At 42.7% G+C, this 19,011-nt stretch overlaps 3 protein-coding genes and 1 pseudogene across 7 annotated transcripts in view; 1 reads left to right on the top strand and 3 right to left on the bottom strand.

Annotated features, from left to right (window-relative positions):
• The window catches only part of CEP89 (centrosomal protein 89), a 69,835-nt gene extending 60,700 nt beyond the window's left edge, over window positions 1-9,135 (bottom strand). For 3 of the 5 annotated variants that reach the window (XM_016133237.2, XM_016133231.2, XM_016133230.2), the window contains exons 1-3: window positions 8,924-9,134; window positions 5,565-5,671; window positions 835-993 (exon numbers count right to left, since the gene is read on the bottom strand). In XM_016133237.2, coding sequence (XP_015988723.2) covers window positions 835-993; window positions 5,565-5,671; window positions 8,924-8,962 — 305 coding nt within the window. In that variant the 5' untranslated portion in view covers window positions 8,963-9,134. Of the gene's footprint in view, window positions 1-834; window positions 994-5,564; window positions 5,672-8,923 lie in introns of all 5 variants that reach the window. The other 2 variants (XM_016133232.2, XM_016133233.2) reach the window with 2 other exon arrangements.
• A 147-nt stretch (window positions 9,136-9,282) lies between these two features.
• FAAP24 (FA core complex associated protein 24) lies at window positions 9,283-12,689 on the top strand. The gene is made up of 4 exons (XM_016133255.2): window positions 9,283-9,771; window positions 9,892-10,031; window positions 10,213-10,365; window positions 11,621-12,689. Exons 1-4 carry the CDS (start codon window positions 9,666-9,668, stop codon window positions 11,867-11,869), a joined length of 648 nt encoding a protein of 215 aa, XP_015988741.1. The 5' UTR covers window positions 9,283-9,665; the 3' UTR covers window positions 11,870-12,689.
• Window positions 11,237-11,355, bottom strand: LOC118611739 (annotated as a pseudogene).
• A 128-nt stretch (window positions 12,690-12,817) lies between the features above and the next one.
• Window positions 12,818-19,011, bottom strand: part of RHPN2 (rhophilin Rho GTPase binding protein 2) — a 48,541-nt gene continuing 42,347 nt past the window's right edge. The window contains exons 14-15 of the mRNA XM_016133254.2: window positions 18,840-18,995; window positions 12,818-14,164 (exon numbers count right to left, since the gene is read on the bottom strand). Of these exons, the coding sequence (XP_015988740.2) occupies window positions 13,904-14,164; window positions 18,840-18,995 (417 nt within the window). The 3' untranslated portion in view covers window positions 12,818-13,903. The remainder of the gene's footprint in view (window positions 14,165-18,839; window positions 18,996-19,011) is intronic.

Consider the following 19,011-nt stretch of genomic DNA (forward strand, 5'->3'; position numbering starts at 1 on the left):
AAACAAAAACAAAAAATAAAATTGAATAAACATGAAAGATAAAAGGCAAATTTGATCCTGTATTTCCCACTCTCTTGCCACAAGCCCTTAAAGCTCTCAATGTCTTCCTGCCTCTGGGAGCAACACCAAACCTCGAACAGAATCCCAAAGACATTCCCAGCCTGGCCCCTGCCCACTCCTCCGGCCCCATCTTATATGACTCCCCACTGCACTTGAGTCCTTCCAGCCATAAACAGCCTTCCACTGCTCACGTGTGTCATGCTCCCTCTTTCTCTGTCTGGAAAGCTCATCCCAGCTCCACACTGACCATCCTCCCAACAACTAGGCCATTCCCACTGGATTCCCGCACATCCCTCAGTGCTCCCCTCAAGGCTCTCTTCCTCCTGACCCCCTAGCCCTATGTTAGCATTAACCCAGCTCAAGCAATAGAGGAGATGACATTACAGAAGAAGAAAAGTTATAGTATAGATGCCAACGAAGGTAAAATCAGTATGAATGTTCGCTGAGGAGGTACATGAGAAGTGGTGAGTGACAACTCTCACCACCTACGTTGTGGCACAGAGAACCCTACTAAAGGCTAAAAGCAGCACTAAATTCAAGGCTCTGTGCTGTCATGAAAACAATCAGTGTTTTCACAAGCCATAATTTAACAAGATCCACTCTAGAGAAAATTCTGATACCATTCAAGAGCAATTACTGTCCCAGGACCATGTCCCTTTGACACTGGTGATGGAAACTTGAGTACTACGCTCTAGTCGTAACCACATGCACATGCACACACGTGAACTGTTACTCCTCTGCCCTGAGGAAGCAGAGCAGCGACGAGGTCCTTACTGATGCCTCAGCTCTGAAGTGGTGGCATAGGGCTCGATGAAACTGTCCTTTTCAATGGAAGTTGCGTCACTCTCAGACCGGGATCTCTGACGTGGCTGAGGAATGGCAACAGTCTGGCCAGTCAATGTTGTTGCTAGAATGACAGCAGCCAGAGCAGATCTATGGACAAAAGCATCGCAGTGAGTCAGTGAACTGAAGGTTGGACAATGCGATACATGAATTAATCAAGGTTTATCTTCTGTTCTACAAGGTTTAGTGTTTACCTACTGACGACGTACTTGCAGTCCGTTACACGCCATCAAACAATCTAATTTCATTCTCACTTCAACTGTATGAATAGATATTATCATCACCTCCGTTTTCATATAAATTTTATATAAGTTAAATAACTTGCCCAAGATTCCTAGCTTATAGGAGATGGAACCAGGTATCTAATACAGGGAGTCTATATTCCAGTGGTTTTCCTGTTAAAATGAAAGATCAGAATTAAAAAACCCCAGAGATATAAAAAGATATAAAAGATCTTAAAATCTTGTTAATTATTCAAAACTATAATATAGGAAAGACAGAGCAATAGATTTACCCTCCTACCTGAAAAAGCAAAATAAAACAACAGACTTAAAATTGGCCCAGCTTACTGCCTGAGAGAATTTCTAGGTCACAGCACAGGAAGGAGGAACTGAGGTGGGGCTGGCAGGCTCCCTGAGCTGTAGAGATGGAGCTGAGAGTCCAGGAACACCAAGATAGACAGAATTTGAAGGACAGAGTGCCAGAAAGGAGACAGCTGAACAGAGAGAACTCCAGAAGTCTGCAGGAGGCCTCCCAGAGTGTTCAGCAAAATGCTCCTCAGTGCATGAGTGTGAGGAAACTGCCCCAGGCTGGAGGAAGAGCCATCCACAAGGATTAGAGGAGCAGTGCTGGATGCTTACACACGGTTGAGGTCAGTGTCTATTCCCAAGAGACAGACAGGAAAAAGTTATAATTCATAGAACATTGGGTACAGTACTCTAAAAGGTCTTGCTTCAGTAGTGGAGAATAATTAGCCCTAGACTGAACACTGCTCCAAACCCTGCCTAACAAACCATAAAAGCAAGACCCAAAAGATCAAACTGGTTCCAAGTAACTTAATTACATCCCAGTACAAAATTTAAGAAGATTTACAGGGATGCAAAAATACTAGCACTCAACAACATAAAACTCACAACAATCAAAGATAACCAGGCATGCAAAGGGATGGAAACACATGACCCATAATGAAGAGAATAATCAATCAATACCAATTCAGAATGGAACACATATATTAGGATTAGCAGATAAGAACATTAAGACAGTTACTATAACTGTATTCCGAATGTTCAAAAAGCTAAGTAGAGACATGTAAGATTATAAAAGACTTGAACCTCAGGAGATGAAAATCACACTGAATAGGATTAACAGTAGATTACACAATGTGGAAAAGACTAGTGAAATTGAATCCAAAAAAATAAATTAAAAAAAAAATGAAATACAGAGAAGAAAAAAACAATTAAAATTAAAAAGAGCACAGTGAGACAGATTAAAAAAAAAAAAACACTACTGTTTTATCTTTTAAGCCACTAAGTTTTGGTGTAATTTGTTACATGGCAATAGGTAACTAATATAATAGCCTTATTGTCAAATGGTGCTGAAACAACTGGAAATCCACAAGCAAAAAAAAAAAAAAGGAACTCCCACACCTCCCACCCCACAAAAATGAACTCAAAATGGATCATAGGCCTAAACACAAAGCCTAAAACTATAAAACTTCTAGAAGGAAAATAAAAGAGAAAATCTTTGTGACCTTGGTTAGGAAAAGATTTCTTAGATATATTGAAATCATGATCTGTAATAGGAAAAATAGACAAGTTGAAACTAAGAATTTCTGCTCCTTGAGAGATATAGTTAAGAGAATAAAAAGATAAGCCACAGATGGAGAGAAAATGTTTGCAAATTACATATTTAATATAGTAAAAAACTAGTATCCATAATATATGAAGAATTCTCAAGCTACAGTAACAGGAACACACACAACCCAATTTTTAAAAGTGCACAAAAGGTTTAAACACTTTATCGAAGAAGATATACAAATGGCAAATAAGCACCTGAAAAGATGCTCAATACCATTAATTAGAAAAATGCAAAATAAAACCATAATGAGATACGACTACACACCTATTAGAATGTCCAAACTTAAAAAGATTGGCCAAGACAATGCTCTTCCTCTCCAACCTGGGTCTGACAGAACAGCTCTCACAAAGAATGGCAAGAAGAAAGGGCCACACTGCCAACAATGAGGTGGCAACCGGAGAGTACCCCATTAACATTTGCAAATGCATCCACAGAATGAGCTTCAAGAGAGGTTCCCCTTAGGCATTCAAAGAGATGCAGAAATTTCCCAGGAAGGAGACAGGAACTCCAGATGTTCATGCACATGGACTTCAGGCTCAACAAAGCTACTGGGCCAAAGGAATAAGGACTGTTCCATACCTTATCAGTATATGGTTGTCCAGAAAGCATAATGAAGATGAAGATTCGCCAAATTCTATATGTTGTTACCTATGCACCTGTCACCATTTTCAAAAACCTTCGGGCAGTAAAAGTGAATAACTAATAGCTGATTGTCAAATAAATTATACACACACACACACACTGACCAAACCAAGTGTTGGTGAGAATGTGAAGAAATTGGAACTCATAAACAGCTGGTGGGTACATAAATGAAATAACAACTTTGGAAAATAGTTTGGCAATATCTTAATAAATTAAATATATACCTAGTATATGACTCAGGTATTCCAATCCTAGATATTTACCCAAGAGAAATGAAAGCATATGTTCATATTTATACATAAATTATACATTTATACATATATGTTCATAGTAGCTTTATTACTAGTAGCCAAAACCAGAAAACAACACAAATATCCATCAACAGGTGAGCAGATAAACAAATTGTGGCATATCATATAATAGAATACTACTTAGCAATAAAAAAAAATGAATTGATTGTCACAATATGGATGAATGTCAAAATAATTGGGCTAAAAGAAGCCAGCATAATTATTTTGTGCAATTCCATTTATATAAAATTCTAGAAAATGCATACCAGTTTATAGTGACTAAAAGCAGATCAGTGGTTGCCTAGGAATGAAGGTAAGAGAGGGTTGGACAGGAGAATGGAGGTGGGAGGGAGTGAGGGGCTGGAGGGAGGAATTACTAATGGATGTGAGGAAACTGTGGGGGATGATGGATATGTTTATTATCCTGATTGTGGTGAGGGCTTCACAGGTGTAAATATGTGTTGAAACTTACCGATTATGCATTTTAAATATGTACGGTTTATCATATGTCTATTATACCTCAAAAAAACCTGTTTTTAAAATGATAAACGATTGCCTAAAGCAAAAACAGCAACAATATATTGTGAGGTTTATAACATACAGAATTAAAACGTAAGACAACAGTAACACAAAGGACGGGAGGGAGGAAGGGCATAGAGGTAAAGCGCTGTAAGATTCTTACACTATTATACTACATGTGAGGTAGAATAATCGAAGATGAATGTGCATGCTATTGTAAAATAAAAAGATTTAGAAATATGCCAAATTTGTTAAAGCCATGTTGATTAATTTGGGTTTATAAAGATTATAACCAAGGTATTTTTGTAAAGCACGAGACTAGAAATTTTCTAATGAGCCTATAGCATGTTTGCCATGAAAATGATGTGGGTTTTTTTGTTTGTTTTTCTACTTTATAGTGGAACATAAAGCTAACCCTCTCACTGTTGCTGCTGCTACACAAACATTTAAGTCCTAATGACATAACTAAAGGATTGTTCACACAAACACTGAAGAGCGTGACAGACCTTCAAGGGCATCAGAGCAATGCCACCACTTGTCAGCTGTGGTGAGACTTCGGGCAAATGACAAACACTTGAGCTCAAAAGAGAGATGCCAACAGGACTTCTCTCATGGGGTCACTGAAAGGATGAAATGAAATAATGCTTCTAGGCACTTAGTAGAGTCCTTGGCACAAAGTAAATACTAGTAAATGGCTATTCTTGATATCAAGATAGTACCAAAGGAAAAAAACAACGCTAAAAGTATAAGTGTTTTTATCAGAAGGCATACAATATTCCAGTCTGAAAGAACAATAAAAAGAAGGCACAGCCATTGAATGGAATTTGTTCTCGTTGCTAATAGTTAAGTCACGGATCCAGGTATTGTATACATAAAAAATAGTCTGAAATTCTCCTGTGTCTAAAATCACAGGCAGGGGTCTCAGGTATAAAACGAAGTCAGCTCTCTGGTTAGAAGCACTGGAGGACAGGGGAACCCCATGCCCTGGGACGTCAATTGCCTCTCCTTCCTTCCTGCAAGGCAGAGTTATGTTTCAAAAGAAAATTATGTGCACAACCCAAATTGCTTTTAACATTTGATATCAACTGGAATATTTGGGCTTTAGTGCTTTGTATTTTGAAAAATACTGATTGCATTCAATTATGAAAAGTAAGCACTCCATACACCTAAAAGAGATAAACCATAATCCTACAGAGAAAGCATATTAAATTATGCAACCATGATAAATATTTTAAAGGACAGGATATTAAACACCCTACTTGTAATTTTCTTACCAGTTTGAACAGTTCCAGTTCCCACCACTTGGTGGCTGAGCACAAGGGTGACCTCAGTGCCTGCTCACCTGAGACTCACCTTGGTCTCTCTGGAGAGGGGTTGGGGCTGCGAGGAGGAGGTGTCCGGGGCACAGCTGGCTTCGGTGCAATACTGGCCGCAGGGAGAAAGCCATGGATGATGTGTTTCTGTACAAATAAAACCCAGGAGAGGTCACTGGTGTAAGGAATCACGTGGGTCCTGCCACCGCCCGTCTCTGGGCCTAAGAGGGGACACTTGTACTGGCCACCTAGGGATCTAGCCCCACCAGAGAGGCCACTCTACCCTTGCTACCCCCGTCCCCCATCTGGTTAGGCAAGCATGCCCACCCAGGAAGTGCCATTACTGCTGCCCATTGTGGGGCCTCTCAGACCTCCCTCCTCAGAGCAGCTTCCCTAACCCCAGGAGTCACCTTCCAGCACCTCCACTTGTTTCACAGCACGGCCCCCAACGACCCTACTCACTTGCCACCCCCCTGCAGAATGGAAACTTCTTGAGAGCAATCTTCTTGTCTTTACTAACCCTGAACTCTAGCACTTAGCACATCACCCAACAGCTGGTAGGGGCTTCATAAAGATTTTAAGTAGTTTCAGTGATGCAGTGTAAGAAAAACTAGTTCGTACATAATGAAAGTTGAAGAATCCTGCTTTAGGCAACTGAATCTCTCAGAAGTTTCTGAGTGTAGCTCAATCATTTTCTGTGCATCAGCCATTCATTCACACCTACTAGAGGCAAAACACCATGACAGCAATGAAGAAACCTTGTCCTTATCCTCAAGGAGGGAGGGTGCAGAGGAAAAACACCCCAATGCTTACTGCAAAACACAGAATTACGGAACGTGCCAATAGAGAGGTAAAGGCAAAGTGCTGAGGTGGCCCAGAGAGAGAAGGGGTCCTTCAGCTCTGGAGGCTAGCAAGGGGGCCTCTAATGTCCCTTTAGAGAAAAATCACAGAGGCATTTAGACTGCGTCTTCCAAGACGGCCACCGCTATCACATTTGGGGAATGTGATGGAAAAGCAGTCTCGGAAGAGGGAACAGCATGGACAAAGGGATGAAGCAAGGCATTAGTAGCAGTGCTCTGGAAATAACAAGCAAGTGTGCAGTTTGCTGTAACACAGAGGACCCGGGAGGGAGAGACTAGAACAATGGTCTGGGGATTGGTTCCATTTAAGAGTTTTGAGAGCAGACTAATGAGATTCCGTGGTCTAGTGAGGAATACCCCATGAAACTGAACCCTAAAAAGACTCATCAGGCAGTGGTAGGCATAAGGTACAGGGGAGAGAAGGGAAGAGCAACGAAGGGGGAGAGCCAGGGTTTTGGGCCTCCTTCAGGATGGGCAGACCTTCCAAATGTCTCCTGCAGTGCCCCCCCACCACGTGCATGGCCAACCCCAAGTGCAGGCATCCCAGTGCAGTGTCTGCTGTATCCCTCTACTCTGTCTACCGCTCCGTGTAGCACCTACTATCCTGTACTTGCCAAGCAATTTAACAGTTTAATGTCTGCCTCATCCCCCATCCCTATCTGCAGCTGTGATATGCTCAAGGAGAAAAAAAGGGTTTTCTTCACCTTTGAATTGCCAAGGGCTGGCATCTCGTAGGCCCTCCAAAAATGCCTCATGAGGTTTTTGTTTGTTTGTTTGTTTTTGATAGAATGACTCTTTCACAGTATGCTAAACATTTCTCACTTGTACTACTACAATCATTTCCTAACTGTGGTTTTCTTGCCTCCGCCTCTAAAACACAGGATGAACATGTCTCAACCCAGCAGGAAAGCTCAGAGTGGGCAGCCCCACTCTCTTGATGACAGATAAATGGTCTAGTGAAGTACAGGAGGCTGCTAAGCTGCTATCTGGTGATTCTTACCAATGGACCCAGATTCTTTCCTTATCACCCCTCCTCACCCCTACCATATTCTCTATACTTTAACATTCAGAATTGCCATCCATGTCCCACACAGCAAATAATTCATCCATTTTCAGGCCTTTGTAGATGCTGTTCTCTCCTCCTGGAATTCTCTTTCCGTATCTTTATCCCCGCCAAGGCCCAGTCAACTCTCTGGACTGACTTTGCTGCTCCTTCCCTGGTGTGTGCCTGTACAGTAATTTTTGCCTAACCATTTTGTGCTTAGTTATTTACTGGTTTGTCTATCTTTTAGACAGTGTGGCCATAGGCTGTCAATCAGACAGAGTAAGAACTCAATAATGCCATGCTGAGTCAGCAAAATTGCAATGCAAAAATATACTTCAACTATGCCTTCACTGCATCCCAACACCCATCTGCCTAAGACGACTGCCGCTGATGGGAAGGCTGAGAACAGGAAGCCAAGTCAGACGTGCTCTCTAAACCCAGTCAGAAACAGAGGTCAGGAGTGTCCTTATTAAGATGCTTTCTCGGCACTTAAAGTATCATATTTATGGAGAACTGGATGGAAGCAGGTTTGGAGATTCACCAGGCCAGTACGGAAAAGGGAGAGAGGAGCACAGGAGTTGGGAGTGTAAAAAGGGAGTGATTATAATGATGGACTGTGCAATTAGAAATTAGGGCTGGAAAACGAGGGCAGTAAGAACACTGATAAGATCAATTGATTGATTGGAGGGGGGAGTGGTGCGTTAACCATTATTGGAGGCAAGATATTAGAGGAAATGAGTAGCAAAGACAGATGGGATCAGAGAATGAGGCTGGGAGTATGCAGCCATACTGACAGAGTGGCCATGGGTAGGAATGGAGGGAAGTATTCCAGTCAGAAGGAAAAGCAAAGGCAAAGGCCTGAAGGAACAGAGCAAAGGTAGATATGGGTGGAGAGTAAGTTTGTTTTGTGTGTGTGTGTGTGTGTGTCCCCGCGAGAGCGAGAGACAGAGATATTTAGGGACACTTGGTTCTAATGAGGGCAGTAGCATGATCAAATCTGCGTTTTTAAAGAATCCCTTTGGCTGCTATGTGGAGAATGGACTAGGGAAAGGGCAAGACTGGAAACAGAAATGGCGAGGGGCTGCTGCAGCAGTACAGGCAGATCCTGGGCGAGGCGGAGGGGGCGGGAACAGCTGCCAGATGTATTTGGTGGGTACAATCTACGGAACTTGCTGATGGGGTGTCCATGGGGATCGGCGAGGGAAGGATTCAAGAATGACTCGCCATCCGAGACATCCAGCAATGGAGCAGTTTTTGCCCTGCAGAAGCGAACTCCTCGAGGGAGGAGCGAATGTTGCAGGGCGATTCCTGTCCGACTGAGGCTGACCCTGGGACAAAGGATTCTACAGAACACGAAAAATCAAGGCATTTCGAACGGAAAACCACTTCCTCTTGTGTTGCTACCTTGACTCAATCTCAGGCCAAAGCCCAGGCTCTCCTCCCTTAATTCCTGGCCCTCAGGCCAGAGCGCAGGCCGGGCGAGGATCTACTTACAAACTTGTTCTTGCGGCCTCTCGGAAACCCCAGGAACATCCTTGCTGCGGGGAGCGGCCACACCCCGCTGGACCCATGCGCTGGTCTCCTCAGGACCCAGGACCGCTCGCTAAAGCCTGTCCCGCCCGCTGGCCTAGTCTCAGAAGCGTTTTCTACGCAAGGGACTTCACAACAAGCATGTCTGCCACTGGCTCTGCTTTCTCGCCGGCCAATTAGAGCCAAGAATACATCATCCCCGTCGCTCTTGGCAACCAGCAGGTTCTGCTCAAATCCTCTCCCTGGCGGAAATTGTGCGCGCTGTACGTTCTCTTATTGGTCAGATTAGACGTCGATCTCTGCCGCCATAGCTTATCAGACTCCGTGAGAGGCAGAGGGCGGGCAAGACGAAGGATTTGAGGAGAGCGCGGGGGAATCCTAAGTGGCATGCTGCAGGTAATGTCGCCGTAGCCCCTAGACCGTCGTGGGACCCCAGCCGGCTCTGCCCCCGACCTAGACCGAACTGAGGAGCCACAGCTTGGACCGAGCAGGGCGATCAGAAACCAGGCAGGTGACGAAAATGAGGGACGCGGCTACCAGGACAGAAAGCTTCTGGTTCTTAGACTTTGGCAAATAATTCAGTCTTTCAGGGAACACTGCGGACCAGCTCCTGCCAAAGAGGCCCTGGCTTCGAGAGGAGTGTGGGCCGTGTGCAGGAGAGACTGCTCGAGTTCCGTCCTTCATTTCCTGTGGATCGAGGCCGCTGATGGAACGGAACCCGCCCGAGGGCTCAGGCCCGGTGCACGTGCCTTTTGGGCAGGTTGTGGCCAATGAGAAATGGCGTGGGTCGCAGCTGGCACAGGGGATGCAAGGTCGGTGGGTTGTCCTCTGCATAAATCCTCTCTTCCTACCCCGCTTTTTAAAAACGTTCTACCACGTGTCACCTTTTCATCTAAAGCTCACGGAATTTATTTTCTTGTCTGCATTTTAAGGGAAAATTAAACTTGTTTTTGAGGATGGCCTGACACCGGTAGATTTTTACTTGTCGAGCAGATCCTGCATTCTTTATGTCACCGAAGCAGATTTGGTGGGAGGAAGTAGCTACCGAAAGAGGCTTGTTCGCGTTAGAAATGTAAGTGCTGAATTGAAGAAGTTGACCTTGAAAATTGACTTCCATGCCCCTCTCTCTATGTTTAGAATAATTTATATAAAACCATTGCCCATTCCAAGCACCTTTGGAGCTGCAGTTTTCTTAAACTTGAAAGGAATTTGGTTACAAAATGGTTTACTGGGTTTTTTTTTTTCCTTTGAAGTCCAGTAATCTTCAAGGAATTGTAGTAGTTGAAAAAACGCAGATAAGTGAACAGTACTTCCCAGCCATACAGAAGTTTACCGTGTTAGATCTTGGGATGGTCTTGCTTCCAGTGGCCAACCAGATGGAAGCATCCTGCCTCATTATCCAGTTAGTAAGTACTGATTCCTGCTCCACAATAGCCATGTCCTGCAGACTCTCAGCTGACCTTTGTGGATCCTTTACCCTAGCAGCTGCCCTTGCTTTCATTTCTTCTTGAGTCCATCAATCCAATCTAATCATTCTGTGTTGATTTGTGAAAACTTTTTGAAGAATTTAAGTACAGAAGCTGCCTCTGTAGCCAGCTGAGGTTGCTGCCTGTTCTAGGCAAATGTGTAACAAAGTAAACAAGTTGGAGACCTGATTTTAGACTCCCAGGCTGTGACGACTCCATCATTGATAATGTGTACTGACGCTCATGAAAATGTCAACTAGCAGGTCATGAAAATGTCAATTAGCAGCTGCTTTGCCTCATCTCCATATATCTTTTGTTAAGCATCAGCACTGTGTGTTTAAAATTACTCAACTTGATTGTACATTAGAATTTTGTGGGGAACTTTTCAAAATAATAATACATGAGTCTTTTTGCAGACCAATTAAAAATCAGAATGTAGAAGTAGGACCTAAGCATCAATTTTTGTTGTTGTGTTGTTTTTAAATAATCATCCCCTCTGATGTGCAGCTAGGGTTGAGCACCGAATTGGAAATGCAGTCCTGTGTGGTTCACAGATCCCTCTCCATCTTCACAGCTCTCTACATTACTGTTCCTAACTTCTCTTGATGTGATGCTATTATCTGCCTTCCTATATCCAGCATTTACTGAAGACTGGGTTCCTCCTTTGATAATAAGCTCCTGTGTCAAGCAGGTCCATTTTAGGTATAGCCATCATTCAGTCTCCTACAACTGAAATGTTTCTTAGTGGACCATAGAAATGTGTTTGAATTCCTCAGAGTATGTTTTCATTAGATTTTTTTTTGTTTTTTAATGCCTACAGCACCTGATATTCCTAGGCGATCTCCCATCCTAGTACTAACCAGTCCCAACCCTGCTTAGCTTCCAAGATCAGACGAGATTGGGCACATTCAGGGTGGCATGGCCGTAGACTGTTTTCATTAGTTTTATCCTGAGCATTCTGAAAACTCAAAGTTTTTGCAAATTTTTATCTTACTCCTTTGTGTAGTCATATGGTTCATCATTTAATAATTTTGCTGATGTCTGAAAAGTCATATTCATGGCATATGAAAACATTTGTAGTTGTAAGTCAAGTTGAACCAAGTGGAAAAACTAAAATTTCCACAAAATGAAAATTTAAGAACCCTGCCTGTCCTCTAGAGGGCACTCACACGCTCTTCCTCTAATTTCTGTTCAGGTTCAAGAACAAACCAAAGAGCCCAGGAAGAACCCTTTTCTTGGGAGGAAACAGACTCAGATCTCCGAGCCCGCCCTCCTTCGAACTGTGCAACAGATCCCAGGGGTTGGAAAAGTTAAAGCTCCCCTTCTGCTTCAGAAGTTTCCAAGTATCCAGCAACTAAGTAATGCTTCCATCCAAGAACTGGAGCAGGTCGTTGGACAAGCAGTAGCACAGCAAATTCATGTGTTCTTCACTCAGTCCAGGTGACAGCTCTCCTCACAGCATCTGCTATGTTTTCCTCTTTAGATCACGAACTACAGAACCTTGCTTTCTTTTCATATTTAAAAACCAAGAAAAAAAATTTCCCTCTACAACTAGTGAAAGATGAGGCGAGACCTGAGTGGAACCTGCCAGTTATCCTGCCTTGCTCTCTGGGTGCAGGCATTTACGTTAGTGGGCCCCAGCTGGTGCTGCCTTGATTCTGCTAGCATGAAGAGAGCAGGTGGGGATCTTCCTAAAAGGATGACTTTAATTAGTGACTCTCCGATCCAGCAAAAAGCCAGCTTGGGCAGATTTGAATGTGTGACCTTGACCTGTACCTATCATGGAAAGGTCTTATCAAGTTTCAGGTGGTGGATATGACCTTCTAAAGGAGACAAACCTCCAGTGGAGCACTGTGTACTCTAAGTCCCTTGTTCCTAGTGGCAGAGCCACTGTTCTTCGGGTCTGGTCTTAATAGCCTTGGGCTCTGAGGGCTGCTGCCAGTGTAAATAAACAATTGTACAGCCTTTGTTCTTCTGCCCCCCCCCCTTCCTGGTAGCTGCACAGTTTGTTTATAATCACTGGGCACATCTGAACACAGAAAGCCTGGAGTCTAGAATACCCATTTAAAGATAAAAAGCCAATGTGTGGGGGGACAGAAAAAAATGTGTTTGTAAATGTATAGCCCAACAATGGGAAGATGCACAGGAAAATGGCAGGAGCAGGTGTATCTAGAAAGGAGAGCTAGAGGCTGCGGGCCAAAAGGTACACACTTGCCCATTCGAAAAATAAATACAATAAAAGGTGCCATATGTTTTCAAAGAAACTAAGACAACTTAAAAGTCCTGTTTTTTGAGATGTTAGTAAGTTTTAAAAATCAATAAAAATATTTGTGCATCAGGGTAGAAATAATTTGAAAGGAGGGAATTAAAGTGAAAAAGTCAAAACCATTAATAAAGGCAAATGAATGTTTATTTAAATACTTATATAAAAATGACCCTAAGAGCAGTGGATACATTTTCCCAAAGGCGTTGCTTCCCTTTTGGTATTGCACACTGGAAAACATTTTAAATTCTTGTTAACTCTCAAAATCAGATTTCAATGCTATATATTTCTTAGCTATATAACTTGTACTATGTCAACAGTGACTCTTACTAGAATCACAGTGTCATCCAACTTACAGCAAGACAAATCAATTGGTAAGAATATCATTTTAAGGAATCAAATAGAGCTTAAATCATTTACATCTTTACCTTATAAAATGTTTTAACCCATTTTAAAGACTCTTAAAATATACAATTATGTACTTTCTACTTGAGACAAAATGAAAAATGTTTTGAGTATCAAACAGTATATTATCTACCTTGTAGACAGCATCTTCATCTAACACTGCCACTGTGTTAGCAACTTTTAAATGACGTGAAACTGGAAGAAAAGCGAGTCCTAAAGTGTTTTATCTAATAAGTCACGACGAATTTGGCACTAGACTTTATCTGGAAATAGCATTCATATTTTGTAGAAATAATAGTAAAATCTTGTCATTTTAGGTTAATGAATTCCCCTCAGAGCTCTTTGGAACAGTTTTTAGTAACACTAACTTCTTATGTCCATCATTATAGACCTTTGACCTGCTTTACTTTGGGCTTATCAGGCTTCTGGCTTAAGGAAGGATCTATTACCCAAGCCTGGAAAGTATTAGAAATAGGACCAATGAAGGTAACCCCAATTTAATTGATAATAACTAAAAGTCATTATTGTAGCCATTTAAAAATAGCCATATTTTCAACACTATTCTATTTACAATACTTTATATAATAAATAACTTGCAGCAATATGGTGACATTCCTTGGATAAGTTTGTTTTCCACAAATTTCTAGAGGTTTCTTGTTTCATTCATGAAGACATACATATCCATTGTAAAGTTACACTGTGAGAAAACAATTTGAGAATGTTTAGGAATTTTCCATTATGGCACAGATATGAAGGCTTAGCCGGCACTGGAAATGTTTTGGGCCTGAACATTTTTGTTCCCTCACGTTACTACAAAGAACTGTCGGAGCTGAGAATGCTGAAGGGAGAAGGCAGCTTCTTCTTGATCTGAGGCCCGGCGACCCCAACCGATGGGAGGCACAAGGTGCTGGCTGACTTCTGTCTGTTCTTATTGGTGCCCCAACTCAAGAAAGAAAGCTTTTTTGAGATTTTCTTGGTTTTATCAGTTTTATCATCATCGTCATCTATGGCTAAGCAGATCATGGAGTAAGTTTTCTGCATTCCCACAGAGTACGTGGCACACTTATTATGCTGCACATAGGAAAGGAAGAAAAAGGGTGTTAGAAATCCTCAGGGTGTCTGATCAATGATTGCAAAGTTTGAGATTCATGTTCTGCACTTAAAGTATCCTCTTTAAAGTTGACATAATTCTGAAACTCAAGTGACCAACACTTACATAGAATTAGGTTCTTAAAAACAAGGGCAATTTTTAAGGAAGGAATATACCCTAGTTACTATTTTAGGCTAAGGACCACTACTCACTTTTTAAGATTTTTATTATATATAAAAAAGTAATACATATTCATGGTCAACAATATGAATACATTGAACAGTACATGTCCCTCCCACCTTGGCTCCCAGGCCCATCTCATGGTTTCTGGTACACTTTTAGAGGTCATGTTCATATACAGGTGATGATATGTGCATAAATATATATCGCCATCTGTTTTTCCTTAAAAGGAATACACTACACACACCGGTCTGCGCCCTGCTTTCTTTACTTAGTGTATCTTGGATTTCAGCCCTCGCCATTAGGTATAGATCACCTTCATTCTCTTTAAAGACAATATAGAATCCACAGTGAGGATACTATTAACTTTTTTCCCTCTTTATTTAAACTGGTGAAATGTACATAACAAAATTTCCCATTTTAACTTTTTAAGGGATACAGTTCAGTGGCATTAGTACATTCATATTGTGGTGCAACCATTGCCACTACCCATATCCGGAACTTTTGTCATCTTCCCCAAATAAAACTCTGTACCTATTAAACACTACTATTAACTTTTAAAAAGATTGTGTAAGACTCAAATAGGAAATCTGAAGAAACTGTTTTCTAAACAATTCCACGTGGGTTATCACCTGCTTCTAAGGTTTGCCTAACATTGAGATTGCTTTGTTCACCAAATGTTTATTGAACATCTATGTTCCAGGCACTGAAATCAGGCCATTTATATAAATATAATACATCTAAAGTGGTTGGGTTCATTGTTCATAATATAAATCGGGGAATTTGAGTGATGCAGCTAGAAAGGAGGGTATTCACTATAAAATGTCCCTAGAGTGTGGCTCCTTAGGATGAAGTCTCTCTCCCTTTTCTATAAAACTGCCATTAATCTCACATGCTCTATAGGACACATGTGCTATCATTAGAAACAATAATAGTCCTGGTGGTAGACTAGATACCTGCAAACATTTTTCAACCTTCACTGGCTTAGAGTCTGCTATGCAAAATATTCACTCCCTTACAAATACCCTCAGTTCTCTTTCACATTTTGATCAAAGAAAGTCAACTGTAGTTCGACTCCATCCGCTGTGTCCCCCGGGCCTGCACCTAAAGGTGGCACATTACTGGAGGGTGATTTACCCAGCCAGAGGGCTTCCCTTGAAATTCTAACCCTGACTCCAAACCTCCAGCAAGTACCCCATTACCTAGCAGTCATATTTTCCTAGTAACTTCACTCCTTTTCTCCTAGATACCTTCTATCAAGCCGCTCATATGCTCTCCTGATATCCTTGTCTTATACCTTGTTGTATGTGTCCCCAACGGCAAGTCCCCTCAAGATCTGGTGTGCCTGGATCTCATGCCTTCTCTCTTCCAGGCATCCCCCCTCCTGCACTCCTGTCTCCCAGACATTTCCCATCAGCACGTAAGCTTGCTGTGCTACACACACACACACACACACACACACACACAATCATCTATAAAAGGCTTTCCTTTGCCCTGTGCCCACTCCCGCCCACCCCAGCTACCACCAGAATGTCTCTGCTCCCTTTCATAGCTCTTCCTGTCCTCCCACTTTTCCCATCATTTACTGAGCTCCCCACTACACATTCATTCCTCACATCTTCCTGGGGCACCTCTCTGGAACTCTCAGGGCTTTACAGAGCCGTTTGAAACCACAGCTCTAGTCTAACTCTACATGGATGAGGAAACTGAGGCGGAGGGAGGGTATAAACCTGCTGGAGGTCACACGGCTTGTTAACAGCAGAAAGGGCCTTTTGAGTCCAAGCCTAGGATTCCTTCCACTCCATCAGTAGGTTTTCAAACTGTGCTCTACAGGAGTCCTAGGGATCCTCATCGTGATCCAGAGCGAGTGGGGAGCAGGTAATCAATTCAGGAAGGGCACTCGGCTTTATTCTCATTTGGTTTTATTTGAAGAAAAGTCTTGGCAGTTAAAAACAATGCTCAAACATCATTACCTAAAGTCCTTGCGGGGGTAAAATAACCACATTAACCACTATGTCCAATGCTTCATTGGCCTGGTTCAAAGATGTAACAGAATTGAAAGATAAGCCTTTCAATCTCTTTTCAGGCGCGTTGCTCTGTGAAGCCTCCCTGGCTGTGCCTTCTGCTCCCGTCTGTCAGCCCAGAGCCCAGCTCTTGGATTCACCCTCCTTTTGGACAAACCTCTTTTTGGTTTCTGGTGGGGACACCTGGGATCACTTGTCCAGCAATTCTATGGATTCTGCCCCTAAAAGTACCATTTCTCATGATCCCTTCTCCCAAGGTGTTCTGTGAGTCCCTTAACGTCTTTATTTTTTAAGATGCCATTCACATACCACAAAATTTACCATTTTAATATAACTCAGTGGTTTTTAGTATATTCGCAGAGTTATGCAACCACTGCCACTACCTAATTTCAGAACATTTCCATCCCCCCAAGAAAACCTGTACCCATCAGCACCTGCTCCCCATTCCCCCATGTCCCGGCCCTAGCCCCTGGCGCCCACTAATCTACACTCCGTTTCTATGGATCTGCCTATTCCACACATTTATCAGTGAAATCATACAATCCGTGCACTCTCCAACCCTCTATAATCAGTTCTGCTGCCATCTCTGCTTGTGTCCTCCCATCCTGATGCCAAATATAGACACGGCTCCACCTCCCTCACTCTCCACCTCTTCACTGTGTGCAACACAGCCAACCACACTCTCCGCTGGATTTTCTTCTCTTGATTTCAGCAGCTCCTTTTTATTCAACCTCTCTGAACTTGCCTTGGCAACTTCCTCTGCGCCCACTTCTCTTCTAATTGAGCTCGAGATGCTTGTGGCATCTCAAGAGTTTAATCCTTGGCTCTCGGCCCCTCACAGGCAATTTCATTTAGTCTCTTACAGTGTTAAGTATCATCTCTAAGGTGATAATTCTCGAATATTTATTCCTATCTCTTCTCTCTCGAACTGAAGATTTGAATACCTAACTGCCTACGTTACACATGCATTTGGATCTCTAATGACATAGCGAACACAGAAAGAAAGCATGACCCTTTTTTCTCTCTCCTCTACCTTCCTCACGCCGCCCTGTTCCTATCATTATGAAAAATGATGCAGCAGTTCAGTCCCAAAACTTTGGAGTCCTCTCTACCATCTTTTTTACAAGAATCATCTAGAAATCCCTGTCAGCTCTGTCTCCCAAATATGTCTTGTGTGCATCCGCCCCTTTCCACCTCCACTGTCACCCATCCTAGTGTCAGCTGCTAACATCACTGGCCTGGTGGCTGCCATCGCCAACTCACTGCTGCCACTTGGCCGGCCTCCAGGCAGCAGACATTATTCTAAAACAGACGGCCCACCATTTCATTCTCCTTCTCAAAAGGTTCAATGGCTTCCAAAGTCCTACCACTGCCAATGAGGCCCCGTCTCCCTCTCATTGTTTTCTCCCGTCACAATGCTCTGGCTAAAAAGCCCTCTTTTTGTTCCTGTCACAGGGTCTCTGCACCTGTTGGTCCCCTGCCCGGGATGCTCCTCTTGTACCTCTTCAAATACAAGAGGTTCCTCCTTGTCACTCAAGTCTTTGTGCAAGCCCTCTCTAGAGGAGCCTCTCCCCATCCCCAGTCATTCAATTATGTTACACATTTTATTTTCTTTACATTAATCAAAATCGCAACCATTCATTTACTTCTTTAGTGCCAGCTTTGCAAAGGCAGGGACCTTATCTGTCTAGTTTCAGCTGTAGCCCCCAGTATAAGAAGGGCCTGGCACATAGCTAATGCTCAGTATTTGTTGCATGAATAAATGAACATTATTATAGACGGAAGTCTCTAAGGTACATTATGAAACATGGCAAAGTGTGGAAGAGTACATATGGAATGATTCTTCCCATATGGAGGAAAAATAGGATATAACTATGCACATAAATTACCACAGGTGTCAAACACCTCCCGAGATCTCACAGAAAACAGCAAATGCAGTCTCTGACATGTGGAGATGGTCTTTCACATGACGATTTAAGCTCGTCTGTATCATTTGAATATTATTGTTATTATTATTATTATTTGTCTATGCCTATAGCACCTGGCCTTCCTAGGTGGCCTCCCATTCAAGTACTAACCATGCCCGACTCTGCTTAGCTTCCGAGATCAGACATCAGGCTTGTTCTGGGTGGCATGACCGTAGACCATGGACCATGGCAGCACTGGGGTGCGAATGAATATTTTTTTACTATGGGTATGTTCTCCTTTTGTAATTAAAAAGGATATAATCAGAAAAACAAACCAATTGGTTATTTTATTTGCAGAATAAAAATAACAGTTCTCCAGTGATCCCTTTGACCCAAGGCAAGCACATCCTAGCATGACAAGCTTAGGCGTTCGGTCACTGTGGCATGTTACAAATGCAGGCGGGAGGCAGAGGTCCCAGGAAAGACCTCTGTGGTTGGACTCACATGCCACATCCCTATTGACTGCCAGGGGTGTCAGCACTCACCATGGATGTGATGGAGTCCAGGAGGCTCACGACCTTCATCTCAATGTCGTCCTCACCAAAGCTCTTTAGCAGTTTCATAACCTCGCTCACTGTCAGCCACTTACAATCCACGTTTTGAATGGAAACAATATAATCCCCTTCCTTGGTTCCTGCCAGCTACAAAAGTAAGATT

This window comes from Rousettus aegyptiacus, unplaced genomic scaffold (genome assembly GCF_014176215.1).
Source record: "Rousettus aegyptiacus isolate mRouAeg1 unplaced genomic scaffold, mRouAeg1.p scaffold_m13_p_14, whole genome shotgun sequence".
NCBI classification, from domain to species: Eukaryota; Metazoa; Chordata; class Mammalia; order Chiroptera; family Pteropodidae; genus Rousettus; species Rousettus aegyptiacus.

Excerpts from the sequence above, each read along its gene's own strand:
- FAAP24 (XM_016133255.2), top strand. The coding sequence starts at position 9,666 with ATGGAACGGAACCCGCCCGAGGGCTCAGGCCCGGTGCACGTGCCTTTT. Across the intron at positions 9,772-9,891 it reads GCTGGCACAGGGGATGCAAG|GGAAAATTAAACTTGTTTTT; the intron begins GTCGGTGGGTTG and ends CTGCATTTTAAG. Across the intron at positions 10,032-10,212 it reads GGCTTGTTCGCGTTAGAAAT|TCCAGTAATCTTCAAGGAAT; the intron begins GTAAGTGCTGAA and ends TTTCCTTTGAAG.